At 36.3% G+C, this 13,924-nt stretch overlaps 1 protein-coding gene across 2 annotated transcripts; it reads left to right on the top strand.

Annotated features, from left to right (window-relative positions):
- Positions 1 to 6,623: 6,623 nt before the first annotated feature.
- LOC130717677 (BTB/POZ domain-containing protein NPY1) lies at positions 6,624 to 12,121 on the top strand. 2 transcript variants are annotated; one of them, XM_057568013.1, is made up of 5 exons: positions 6,624 to 7,106; positions 7,310 to 7,504; positions 8,952 to 9,021; positions 9,733 to 10,917; positions 11,216 to 12,121. In XM_057568013.1, the coding sequence occupies exons 2-5, from the start codon at positions 7,443 to 7,445 to the stop codon at positions 11,738 to 11,740; spliced, it is 1,842 nt and encodes a 613-aa protein (XP_057423996.1). In that variant the 5' UTR covers positions 6,624 to 7,106; positions 7,310 to 7,442; the 3' UTR covers positions 11,741 to 12,121. The 2 variants fall into 2 exon arrangements, with proteins under 2 accessions (XP_057423996.1, XP_057423997.1); XM_057568014.1 differs by having other exon boundaries at positions 6,625 to 7,504; positions 9,739 to 10,917.
- The last annotated feature ends 1,803 nt before the right edge of the window (positions 12,122 to 13,924 follow it).

The following is a 13,924-nucleotide window of genomic DNA, read 5'->3' as shown; positions in this document are numbered from 1 at the left end:
TATAAATGTATCAAAGTTATAAAATAAAATAATGTATAGTAGCGGTGTAATTTAAAAGGCTACATAAACCAATAAGGTATAATATAACTGGTAGATAGTTTATCTCTTTAAGCATTTTGTTCAGGGTTTAATCCATGAGCACGTATGGAGAAAATATTTATTGAGAGAGACATATCCACTTAACATAATCTCAGAGTAAAGAAGAATAAGTCACATGAATGTCGGTTGTGGGGATACGCATAGGGAAACTGAGTGAAATAAGATCCATATTTATTTTTACTTAAAAGTTTTATATTTATTAATGGACATATGGTCCCAAGATTCATAACTATTTAACATTTTCGTTATAAGCGCACTAAAAAAATGTCTGAAATCAATCTTGGCATTAATGCTGATGCTATTTTTTCTCTCTTTAACGTCGGTCAAACCAATGTAAAGCCCGCACAAATCGTCAATTTAAATTCGGGTTCACTAAACTATAATGTTGAGTCCACTAAGCCAAAAATTTCCAAACTTGTGGGATATATGCAAAGATTTGAGAGTAAAGGAATAAGAACGAAAGAGAAAGACTACTCTTCCTCGTCGACAAGCGACATATCCATCACCTCTCTCTTTTGAGTACCCTCCTAGAGCTCAACTTATGTTGTGGCTAACCTGGGCACTTCGACTCGAGCCCCTCCATTTTAGAGTTAAACCGAATGTGCCAAATCTGGAATACACATTTGGATGTCCACATTGTTTGGTATGGTAGGAGGGGTTCGCGCTAGAACCTTCATTGGTTGGAGATGTACCACGACCCTCTGATTACGCTCCCATAAGTGTTGCAACTTCTCCTTCAACACTCCAATGAGTTCGTGGCAAAGTTCAAGTGTGATGCATACGACTTCATTCTCGGGATTTTATTGTTACGATAGAGAGGGTAGCTAGCTCACCCCTTCACTTCCATTTGATAACCATTCTGCTTAACTTATCTTATTTGATTGTGATTAGTTGTCTTTCTCAAAAAGTATGTTTTGTGTTGACTTCTAGTAGTTTCAATTGGTAATTATAAACTAACAAGTACATTTCTCAATCTTTGAGTTTTGAAAATAAATTAATTAGCAAGTATATTGTGTGTTAGACGGATACTTTTGTGTTATGTAAAAATTGAAACAACAAAGTGTTTGGAAAATTAAGGCTTAATTATATATTTGGCCCCTTACTTATATCTTTTTCACGATTTTGGACAAAATCAAATGCATTTCGCATCCCTAACAAAAGCCTTGTTTGCAGGAATAGTTTTCCGTCCATGTTTTGTGAGAAAACTAATGTTTATCTTCAATATGGATCCTCATTTATGACTTGGCACCCAGATTGGAGAGAGAAATATTACTTGGAGCAGACATGTGCACCTCACGTGACTAAACTCAACAACGGTCATCTTCTTCCTCCTTAATCGATAAAATCAATTTTTTTTTCCATCCCTAGCAGAGAGAGAGTCAAGAAACTGACATGTTGGAACCTTAACGAACATAGGAATCCCTAAAGACCTAGCTGCATTTGTATTAAGTCAAGCAAACATTTGAATTATAAGTGAACATTTTCTTTTTTCAGTAGGAAATATGAAAAGCCTAAACATAATTCCCTAATGGACCTTTGGGCCTTATACAAATGCAGGCCAAGAGTCCTTACACACGGTAAGCAACACCTAAGTGAATTATCAACATAGACATGCCCTACATCTCAACAATAAATGCTCAAGGTAAGAGGATATTGACGAGTCATTTCAATAACGAAGGAGAATGACTCACTCCAATACATAAAAGTCCCATGAAGACATAACCAACGACACAGACCAAAATACTTCTAAATCGCTCAATTAGGGAATTCACCCCTATTTTGTGCATTTTTGACAAACCGAAAATCAGAGAAGCCTCCAACCGATCCATATTTAAGCACATACTAAATTGAACATGTGAAGATATTTTAGATTTTTTTCTTAATAGACAAATGTTAATTGTCAATAATATTAGTACATTAGTCATCTTTAAGGTTCGAACCCTGAACCATTCGTCCGTCATCCCACCTAACCCTTAGACCACTTACAATGGTCTGTTTTTTCTCTTGTTTAATGTTGTTGAAACTTGTTTAATACTTACAATGGTCTGTTGAATATTGTTGAAGGAGGAAAAATGTTGAATGGTTTCAACATTGTTGAGAGAGCCATCCGGAGCCACGTGGCAGCTCCGGATTGGAGCACGTTGGGCGCGTGCACGACACGCGCCGACACGGCGCGTGTCGTGTCAGTTGGAGAGGAGAGAGAGGACAGAGAGGATAGGATGGGACGCGTGGCAGCGTCCCATTGGCGGACCGGATTTTTTTTTTAAAAAACTTTAAACTGAATTATCTTGTTGAAAAAAAATAATTTTAATTTTTTTTTTTTACCAAAATTCATAACTTTTTTTTCTCTATAAATAGAGACTTGGTTTGTTAGATTTGGACACAGAAAAAAAAACCAAGTTTTTCCCTATCTTATTATCTCTCTCACCATCTTATTATCCTTCTATTAGCATTTGTTTTGAAATGGATCCCAACAATCATCATTACAACACCCAGAATTCTTCAAGCTACCCAATTTCCAACCAAAATCCCAACAACTATGAAGATCCAAATCAATTTTCTTACCCACGTCCTCAAAATCCCACCAATTATCAGGTCACACATCAATTCTCCAACCAACGTCCTCAAAATCCAAACTATTTTCAAGTCCCACATCAATTCTCCAACCAACATCCTCAAAATCCAAACTATTATCCAGATCCAAATCAATATTCGAACCAGTCATCATTTGTTCCAAACTTTCATCCATCTTATGGATCTGTGAGATATCCATCTAAAACACCCCAGTCTAGTGGTTATATGCCAATGGTTCGTGAAAATTTTCCTAGTGTTGATGGACCGGAATTTCCGGAATTTTCAACACAAGTCAATCTTGGTGACGGGTCAGCTGATAATGAAGTCAATGAAGTCACTCCTAAGAGCAAAAAAACGAATGCACCCGCATGGAACACTGCACAAAATTTGGTGCTAATTAGTGGGTGGATTAACTGTGGAACAAGCAGTGTTGTGGGGAAAAACCAGAAAGGAGAAACATTTTGGAGAGATATTGCTGAGTATTGTAATGAGCATTGCTCATTCGATCCTCCGCGTGATGGAATTGCATGTCGAAACCGTTGGAATTATATGAACAAAATACTGGGTAAATGGATTGACGCTTATGATGCCGCTAAGCGTCAACAAGGAAGCGGTTGGTCGAATAATGATGTTTTGGCAAAAGCGCAGGAATTATTCGCATGTGGGAAGAATGTTCAATTTACTTTGATGGAAGAATGGATCGCTCTCCGTGATCTACCACGTTTTTGTAGTCAAGTAGGAGGAAATGGTGGCTCAGCAAGTAGTGGATCTAAGAGATCTCACGACAGTGATGCATGTGGCTCAACCACTATAGGATCAATTCCTCGTCCAATGGGTAGGGAGGCAGCTAAAAGAAAGAATAAAAAGAAAAGTAAAGAACCTGTCGTTGAGGAGAAGGGGAAAGTTTGGGTTGAATACAAAGATTTGAAGGCTCAAGAGATTGCACGAATTGATAAGCTAACAATGGTGCAAGAACAGACTAACCAATTGATGAAAACCAATTTGTATCTCAAGCTAAGTTCTGAAGAGGATCTCGATGACCGTAAGAAAGAGCTGTTGAGTAAGTTGGCCCAAGACCTATTTGGTAATTAATTTCAATCGAGTATTTGTCTGTATTCGGTCAAACCCGCCAGTGGTGTCAAGTCTGTGGTGTTTGCTTTAACCATTTGTCAGTGTTGTCGTCAAGTATGTTGTGTTTGCTTTAATAATTTGTCAGTGATGGCAAGTCTGTAATGTTCGGCTTTAATGTATGAGTTATTGTGTTTGAATATGTTCCACTCAATTCGAATCTACTCCTTTTCCGATTATTAACTCTAGTGGGTAACTTGTTTCGAATCTGTCAGTGGTGTCAAGTCGGTGGGGTTTGCTTTAATAATTTGCCAGTGGTGTCAAGTCTGCAGTGTTCGGCTTTAGTGTATGGGTTATTGGGTTTGAATATGCTCCACTCAATTCGAATCTACTCCTTTTCCGATTATTAACTCTAGTGGGTAACTTGTTTCGAATCTGTCAGTGGTGTCAAGTCGGTGGGGTTTGCTTTAATAATTTGCCAGTGGTGTCAAGTCTGCAGTGTTCGGCTTTAGTGTATGGGTTATTGGGTTTGAATATGCTCCACTCAATTCGAATCTAGTCCTTTTCCGATTATTAACTCTAGTGGGTAACTTGTTTCGAATCTGTCAGTGGTGTCAAGTCGGTGGGGTTTGCTTTAATAATTTGCCAGTGGTGTCAAGTCTGCAGTGTTCGGCTTTAGTGTATGGGTTATTGGGTTTGAATATGCTCCACTCAATTCGAATCTAGTCCTTTTCCGATTATTAACTCTAGTGGGTAACTTGTTTTGAATCCGTCAGTGTCCACCATTCAATTTACTTATATATATGGATTCATAGATCAATTTATGTACCAATATCCAAAACCTCTTACTTTCTACTTCGAATTTCACAACAAATGGATCCTTTTGATCCTTTTGAGAATCCTTGTGAAAATCCTTTTGATATTGCAACATACCTTCAAAATTCTCAACTTGAAGAAGCTTTTATACTCAACCAATTAGGGTTGGGTCCAAACCAAAATTTGGAAGATAGTGCACCTCGTAGAAAGTATGTCCGTAGAGATCATGCAGCAGCAAACCGAAGGCTAATTGACGACTACTTTGCCAATGAGCCTACATATGACGATTCAATGTTTCGTCGTCGGTACCGGATGCAAAAACACGTTTTCCTTCGAATCGTTGCGGACCTTTCAAGTAGTGATAACTACTTCACCCAGCGAGTTGATGCAGCCAAGAAAGAAGGTATATCACCCTTAGCAAAATGTACCACAGCAATGCGAATGTTAGCATATGGTGTGGCAGCAGATGCAGTCGATGAGTACATCAAAATAGGAGGTACTACAGCACTGGAGTGTTTACGTAGATTCTGTAATGGAATCATACGATTGTATGAGCACGAGTACCTGAGAGCACCAACTCAAGAGGACCTGCAAAGAATACTACAGGTTAGTGAACAAAGGGGGTTCCCAGGCATGATCGGGAGTATTGACTGCATGCACTGGGAGTGGAAAAATTGTCCTAAAGCATGGGAAGGTCAATTTACTAGAGGGGATAAGGGAACCACTACAGTTATTCTTGAAGCAGTTGCATCTCATGATCTATGGATCTGGCATGCCTTTTTTGGATGTCCGGGAACGTTGAACGACATAAACGTTCTAGATCGATCACCAGTGTTTGATGATGTGGAACAGGGAAAGGCTCCAACTGTGAGTTTCATTGTGAATCAACGTCCCTATAATATGGCATACTATCTAGCTGATGGTATCTACCCTTCTTATCCAACTTTCGTCAAATCGATCAGACTTCCTCAAAGTGAACCGGATAAGTTGTTTGCACAAGTTCAGGAGAGATGTCGGAAGGACATCGAACGTGCATTTGGAGTTCTTCAAGCTCGTTTTAAAATCATCCGTGAACCAGCTCGTTTGTGGGACAAAGCTGATTTGGGTATCATTATGAGGTCATGCATCATATTACATAATATGATTGTTGAGGATGAACGAGATACATTTGCTCAACGTTGGACCGATTTTGAGCAATCTGGGGAAGGTGGATCTAGTACACCGCAACCATACTCGACCGAGGTGTTACCCGCTTTTGCAAATCATGTGCGTGCTAGATCCGAGTTGCGTGATTCGAACGTTCATCACGAACTGCAAGCAGATCTAGTGAAGCACATATGGACAAAGTTTGCAAATGCTTCGTGATGGAAGATGATTTGTATCGTACTAATTACGTTATTTGTGTGTTGTGTGCTTAGTTTGTTGTCTTGCATTTTAAGTTAAGAAAATAAAATATATTATTGTGTGCTTCGTTTATCGTCTTCCATTTTTTAGTTAAGGAAATAAAATAAATTATTATCTATATTAAAAAAAATTAATTCGTTAAGTGTTTATTATTTAATTTAATTTAAAATAATAATTGTAATTTTATGTAAATAAAAAAAACAAAAACATAAAATTAAATAAAAATATGAAATAAAAAGTGGTGGGGTAGGGTGAGTGGTGGGGTAGGGTGTTGAGAGAGAAAACCATTGGAGTGGGTATTTGTTGAAAGTGTGTTGAATTGGAGAGAGAAGATGATGTGGAGTGTTGGGAAGAGAAAAAGTGGTGTTGAATGGAAATTTTTTGTTTAAACCATTGTACATGGTCTTACGTATTTAACTCTTACCAAACTTGAGCTAGTCCTATGATTTTTTTTTTGAAATGGTCCAATGAATTAATTAACATTAAATTTATGATCAAATTAATAAAAATGTTCCATGTGAAGAAGACATAGCCAAGAATAGAAATGAGATAAATAGAAAAGAGAAACAAGTCCAACAAAAATGCCTTCTTGACATGAAAATAAAACATAAGCATAAAGACTAGAATTAGTATATAGGACCTATGTGGTCTGAGCCACCCTGTCACATAGTCCCCTACTTCCTACACAAAACCCACTGTTTATATACATACTACAGTACATACATTACTCCAAACACAACCACCTCACACACACACTCATAAGTCATTACTCACATCCTCCTCTCTCTCCTCTTTTCCATACTAGCCTAGCCTGCAAAGACAAGCGCGTCAGAGCTGAAAACCGATCATCATTCAATTTCAAGTCGCAGAGAAAAGTGTCTTCGTTTTGCTCAGAGAGGTGCAGAAGAAACAGAGTCACAGAACAAAGAAAACAGAGACCCCACTCTACACACCACACCCTTTCTTCTCTTCCCTTTTGAGATTTGCGCCTCAACCCAAACATGATGATGATGATGATCTTCACCGAATCACCACACTCTGCTCTTAAATAAAACCAAAGGCGGCGACCATTTATTTCTCTCTCTGACGCCATTTTCATTTTCTTATCTATATCTCTCTTCGCAGCATTGAATTCAACCCATTTGGTAACACGTTTTCTCATAAGTGCTCTTTCTGAAGCTTGTTCCCTTTTCTTTGGTTTTGCAACCTCAACTTGCTTGCTTGCTTCAACTTGTTCTATATTTTTTTGTTTTACTCTCTCGCTCTTCAATACTACCTTTGCTTTTTCGTCATCATCTTCAATGCCCCTCGTAATGCTTTCGATAAATGTTTCGTTTTTTATGTCTAGCGTGGCGTTTTAACGGAAACAGAGCTTCTGGGTAACAGAGCTTCTTCGTGAAACTCAAGTATCAGAAGTAGTAGCAGTGTTCTACACATTTTTCTTTTGATTTTGAAAGAGGGAAAGAAGAAAGAAAAAGAAGATGAAGTTTATGAAGTTGGGTTCGAAGCCTGATGCTCTTCAATCTGATGGGAAGTTTGTCAGGTAGGAATATGCTCTTCTCTTTTGTTCCATTCTCAATCTCTGCTTACCCTGTTCTTTGGTTCCTCTGTTTTGTGTGTTTCATGCATTCTAAATTCTCTGTGTGAAGTGTGTCTGTTTTTTCTTTTTGGTATCAGCATGAGGTTAATGTGTGTTACCGTTTTCTGTTGCTGAGTATAAACTGAGAGGGGTTTGGTCACAGATGCATTTGAGTGAAGTGAGGTACTACTAATTATGGATTCATTCTTGAATGTTGTTGCCTTCTAAAGAAAACCATTATCTTTGTCTACATAGCCACTGAAATAATGTTAATATTCTGTATTATTGCTATGAACTGCATAGAGAGAGAGAGAGAGAGAGTGAGGTGTAAAGCTGATTAATAGTAAGTGGTCCTGCCTTTCGAGCTGTGAATTTCTTGATGAGCTTTGTGGTCCAAATATTGTAAAAGTGGTATGGAGAGTACTCAGCACTTAAAATCATGGATAGATGCAATGGCTATTTGAAACAATATTGGTCCTTATTGTATCATAATTGTAGTTATGACAGTCTATGTGTTTTCTATGCTAGATGACTTTTAAGCATGTTGTGGGGCACTCAAATTATCGTTACCACCTTGTATAATTGTGTATAAACAAGGTAGGGGAATTTCACTTGTGGGTGGATTCCTTTCCATAATATCATTGATGGGTGGATTTTCAGTCTGTTAACTCATATTCCAGGACCACATATGAAATGCCATGCATGTGCTACATGTATTTGACTGAGAAGTATGAACCATATTTGGTCCATGGTCCATGTTTGGAAACTAGGCCACCATGATTTTAGATTTTCTGTGGTTTTCGAACGAGTTTACAAACATGCACTTAGTTAGTTAATAACTTAATATTAATTTGGATGTGACTTCAGCTAGTTATTTTACTGGGTTTTTTTTTTTAACTTAATGAGTTTTTGGCTCTGTATATGGAAGTTTCCTAGTGTATGAGACATAGAATCACGAGATTTCCAAATCGCTTAAGATCAAAGACTCTGGCAATTTAAACTTCTGGCAAATAATATACAAGGTTTTTTTTTCCCCATGTTTTGGGGGCATGTGATGAAAGTTCATCTTTTGAAGGTATTTAATCGCTTCCCAGATGTTAAATATAGTGTAGTTCTGTCACATAGTGTGATGAATTTTTTTTTGGAAAGCTCATAGTGTGATGTATCCATGTGAGAGTCTTAATTAAATACTTCTGGTTCAAGTTTTTTTGACTTGCTGCATTAATTTTGGTTGCTTATTCTGGCATAATTTTGTGTTGTGACATGAATCATCCATGCCTACATTGAATGTGGCTTATTTTTATTTTGCGGCTGAGGTTTCAGTAAGAGTGATCTCCTTCCTATCATCCCCCTTTTTGAATTTTTTTTTTCATTTTTTATAAGCTAAGCAATCAATTTTCCAATTATGCAGGTACATATCATCTGAATTGGCTACTGATATTATGATAATTGTTGGTGAAGTTAGGTTTGATCTTCACAAGGTATGTAACCTGTCTGTATCTTTACTTTGTTGTCTTGCTAAATAAGAAAAGTTGTATTATTACGGATCATTACACTGACCTCCATTGTTGTTGTGCCGTTTGGTTACAGCCATTTTTATGGTTTTGGTTAAAAATAAGTGGGGTTAACTTGCATTGTAACCGGTGGTTTCTGTATTTTTCAGTGAAGTATAAGTGAGTTTCTAACCATAAAAACTTATTTTAGAATAAGTATTTTGTACGTACTTTTCAGTTAGAAAAAAGTAAGTGAGATGTTATTTTACTAGATCACTCATATTGATACATCACCTTGATATTATATCTATCATCTTATATCGATATTAGCAATTTTATTTCTAAAAGTAACTTCACTTTATTCTAGTAAAACAACAACATGCTTTTTATAAAACTTACTTTTATACTTCATTCCCAAACACAAATTAATTTTATCAAGCTTAGTTCTACTAAACTAATTTATATCAAACTTACTTTTACCTAACTAAAAAACAAACTGATCGTCAGCAATAATTCCATTGACACACTTGTTTGGAAAATAATGCCAACCTCCCTTGCTTTGTTTTTTTTTCAAGGGACTTTATGTGTGGTCCTTACATAAAAGTATGTTAGTTTTTTTTTAAACTAAAAATGGTGTTCAAGTGGTATAATTTTTACCCAGGGAGACATCTTGCTTTATTGATGTTGACTTTTCATAAGTTGCAGTTCCCTCTACTGTCCAAGAGCAATCGATTGCAAAAGCTTGTGTCAAAGGCTAATGAAGTGAATTCTGATGAAATTTACTTGGATGATTTCCCTGGTGGCCCCAAGGCCTTTGAAATATGTGCAAAGTTCTGCTATGGAATGACTGTTACTCTTAATGCTTACAATGTTGTGGCTGCTAGATGTGCAGCTGAGTACCTTGAAATGACAGAGGACATTGATAAAGGAAACTTAATTTTCAAAATTGAGGTGTTTCTTACCTCGAGCATTTTTCGTAGCTGGAAGGATTCTATAATTGTTCTCCAAACTACTAAATCTCTCTTGCCATGGTCTGAGGACCTGAAGATCATTGGGAGATGCATAGATTCCATAGCTTCTAAAACTTCTGTAGACCCCGCGAACATCACTTGGTCTTACACTTATAACCGGAAATTGACAGAGCTTGTTGGAATAGTTGAGGACAAGTTGCCGCCACGAGAGAACATTGAGCCTGTCCCAAAGGATTGGTGGGTTGAAGATATATGTGAGCTGGACATTGATCTTTATAAAAGGGTAATGATTACTGTGAAATCAAAGGGAAGAATGGACGGGGTTGTGATCGGGGAGGCATTGAAAGTCTATGCGGTAAGATGGTTGCCTGATTCTGTTGAGGCTTTGGTTTCTGAAGCCCATGCCAGGAGGAACAAAGCTCTTGTAGAAACTATTGTCTGTTTATTGCCGTGTGATAATGGTGTCGGTTGTTCGTGTAGTTTCTTGCTGAAGCTATTGAAAGTGGCCATATTAGTTGAAGCTGACGAGTCGTCAAGGGAAGAATTGATGAAGAGCATTGGCCAAAAATTGCATCAAGCTTCAGCCAAAGATTTGCTGTTTCCAGCAAGATCACCCCAGATTACGGCGTATGATGTTGATTTGGTGCAAGATCTTTTGAATCGGTACATGGCTAGTGAAAAGGGAAGCTATGATATGGAGGCAATAGGGAAGGGAAATAAAGCAAATGATGAATCTATTTTAGGGCATAGGTCTTCATTGAATGTTGGCAAGTTGGTGGATGGTTATCTTACAGAAATTGCACATGATCCAAATCTCAGCCTCTCTAGTTTTGTTGATCTGTCACAGTCAGTTCCAGAGTTTGCTAGGCCAAATCATGATGGTCTCTACAGAGCTATTGACATCTACTTAAAGGTAAAACTTTTGTAAACATGGAGTATACTTTGATCACATGATGAATATAGAATTAACTTGGCGAACACTTTTTGCTTTACTTCTATCCTTATTTCCTTAGAGAAGATGTTTTTACTATTTTTTTTTGTTGATTCCTGTTTCATATTATCCCATATTTTAGGTAACCTGACTCCTTTTCTTTCTGTTGTTACTTTTATTTTCATTAAATTGATTGTTAATCAAACATTTAAAGTCTTCTGTACATGTATATTTTGTAATTGCAATTATCATAGCATTGACTTGAGTCCTTCATCTTCAGGAGCATCCAAGTTTGACAAAAGCTGAAAGGAAGAAGATATGTGGACTAATGAATGTCAAGAAATTGACAGCAGATGCATCGATGCACGCCGCACAGAATGAGCGCCTTCCCCTTCGAGTTGTTGTCCAGGTTCTCTATTTTGAGCAGGTTAGAGCTTCTGCGAATGCCAGAGCACTTAGTAGCAGTCCCCGTGATCCTTCATGTTTGGCGATGAATGGAGATGAGGAATGTGGAAAACCTGTGGGAGAGAGCTGCCAGTCCCTCAACTGCAAGATGAGTAACTTGAAGATTAAGGATGTAAAACTGAATAAGAAGAGCAGCAAAAACAGCAGAAGTGGCATTCAGTTGCTGCCATCTAGGTCAAGGAGAATCTTTGATAAGTTATGGCTTGGGGGTAACAAAGGACAAGGAGAAAATAGGAGCCCAGAGACCTCAGGGAGTTCTAATAGTCCTACCTCTCTGGTCCCTGGAGACACCAAATCATCTGGTTCATCCTTAAGACACAGGAGGCATTCTATCTCCTAAAAGGGAATTACATGGAATGATTATTTTAGCATGAGGAGATTCAAATTGCTGTTAAGTGTAAAGTGGTAGGATGTTAATCTTGTATTTGCATGGCATGCATAGAATTAGGATAAAGGTCTTAGCACATGTTTTGAAATATGTTTACAATTGCTTTTGGAGGTAAAATCAATTCTGGTAGCTTTTGGGGGCCAAAATCAATTATGAAGGAATAGAAGCTCGTCGTGCTATGACTAGCATTTAAAAAAATATGTAATAATATTTGTGTCTTATGTATCTAGGGGCAGTGTCATCTTCATTGGGATAGGGATCTTTATGTTTTATGCAGTGCTGCCCTTTGTATAGAATCATGATCTTTTAATTGCATGTTGTGATTTATGGCTTCCCGAAGTATTTATTTTTTGTTTGTGCTTGGGTTAGTAATAAGTGTATTTTTGATAGATAAGTCTTTCAGCATGGTTTCCATAAGCTTACATATGTTCAGGAAAAAAATTAGAAATCTTGAGCGTTAAAATTTTAATTAGTGAGGGAATAATAGCCATAAGAGCCTCGCCTTGCACTACCCAAAAGTTTTAAAACTAAAGGAATATCATGTTGGCCGGTTGGAACCACCAAATCAATGATTGATGGTTTATCTGTTCAACAATTGGCTGAGCTGAACAGAGCTGACACACTCACCAAACAATTGCAAGATTACTCAATCACAATTATCATCTCAAAAGTCATGCATTAATACTTCATTAAGGTCTAGCGCGTCAATATCAAGTCTTACCATACTTAGAAATACATGTTTGACTAGATATTATACCCGTGCGTTGCACGGGTTTACTTACAATATTTTTTAACATTATATATAAATTATTATAGTTTAAATAAATAAAAAAATATTTTTTAATTATAATTGTAAATAAACTGTGTAAGACATTTCAATAAATATTATTATATTTTTTTTATAAATAATTAATATTACTCAAATTTTATTATTTATATTTAATTATTAGCATAGAAATGATTTTTAGAAATAAAAAAATTTATGAAAAATTATTAAGTTAATTTGAAATATTTAAATTACGTAAAAAAATGTTAAGTGCTACTGTCATGAAATAAATTTTAATATCATTTTTTATACTTTTGTTATGGAAATGAACACTCAAGAATGGTATAAGCCTCAAACCCTAGTAAAGCATGAGTCTAGTAATAGTCTAATCCTTTAGAATAAATGTCGAATGATCTTTTGCAATGATCATAAAGTCCCCTTTTATAGAGGTTACATGAAACCCTAACTTTGCCACTAATGGGGCTTGTTGGGTCGTACCTCACTCGACCCAACTCCCTTACATACATCAACCGCCCCTGGCGCTTGCCCTAAGGGGGTCCCTAATCTCCTAAGTCCTTTCTCTCGCCCCTAGCGAGTTCCTCTCTTTTAGGTCTTGTTCATCCTAGGGCAAGTTCCTCTAGGGTGTGGGGGGCTCGCCCATTCCAACTTTTTACCAAGAAAGTCATTTGTTGTGACTTGTCAAGGTCAAGAAGAATAAATTAATTTAAATTTTAGAATTATGATAAGTGATAACATAAATAGATTAAAATATTATCAAGCGAATTTAAATTTATTTAACTTATTTGGTTTCTGAATGTTTTCTCAAAGCCGATAGCCAAGAGACGTATAATCTCTCGAGGTTCTACGATCACATTAAATGGATATGCCTCTCACAACGAACATTTATTCAACTTTGACCATTATTATTTTTCTCTATTATGCTTCCTTAAGTAATTTTTTTTACAACAAAAGATGAATATTATTAATAGCAAATGATTCATGAGAACAACCCTCTCATGGATAAGTAATTTTTACTAATATATCATAGATCAAAATTATTATTAGATATTTTTTCAATAATGCACATATATGTTATAGTTAACTTTAAATTCATTTTAGCGGCGCTTTTTAATTTTAAAACTATTTATCTACATTATTTATTAAAAATATTATTTTATTATTAACTAATTTTAATTTTCAATATTTTTCAAATGCAAAACTAAAGAAAATTTCAGTTTTTTTTAACAAAATTAATTTTTAATATTGACAATAATTTTTTTTAGTTTTTAATTTGAGAATTATATGGTTTAATGCATTTAATACTCTTTGCTAATGAGTTTAATGCAAAAGCTCAAGTGAGCTTTACATAT

The sequence above is a fragment of the Lotus japonicus genome, chromosome 5 (genome assembly GCF_012489685.1).
Source record: "Lotus japonicus ecotype B-129 chromosome 5, LjGifu_v1.2".
Taxonomy (NCBI): Eukaryota; Viridiplantae; Streptophyta; class Magnoliopsida; order Fabales; family Fabaceae; genus Lotus; species Lotus japonicus.
Note: the sequence above shows the minus strand (reverse complement) of the source record. Positions and strands in the feature narration are given on the sequence as shown.

What these genes read in the sequence shown, in the direction of transcription:
- LOC130717677 (XM_057568013.1), top strand. Translation starts at nt 7,443, where the DNA reads ATGAAGTTTATGAAGTTGGGTTCGAAGCCTGATGCTCTTCAATCTGAT. An exon ending in TCTGATGGGAAGTTTGTCAG is followed by an intron (nt 7,505 to 8,951) that starts GTAGGAATATGC and finishes CCAATTATGCAG; the next exon opens with GTACATATCATCTGAATTGG. An exon ending in CTATTGACATCTACTTAAAG is followed by an intron (nt 10,918 to 11,215) that starts GTAAAACTTTTG and finishes CTTCATCTTCAG; the next exon opens with GAGCATCCAAGTTTGACAAA.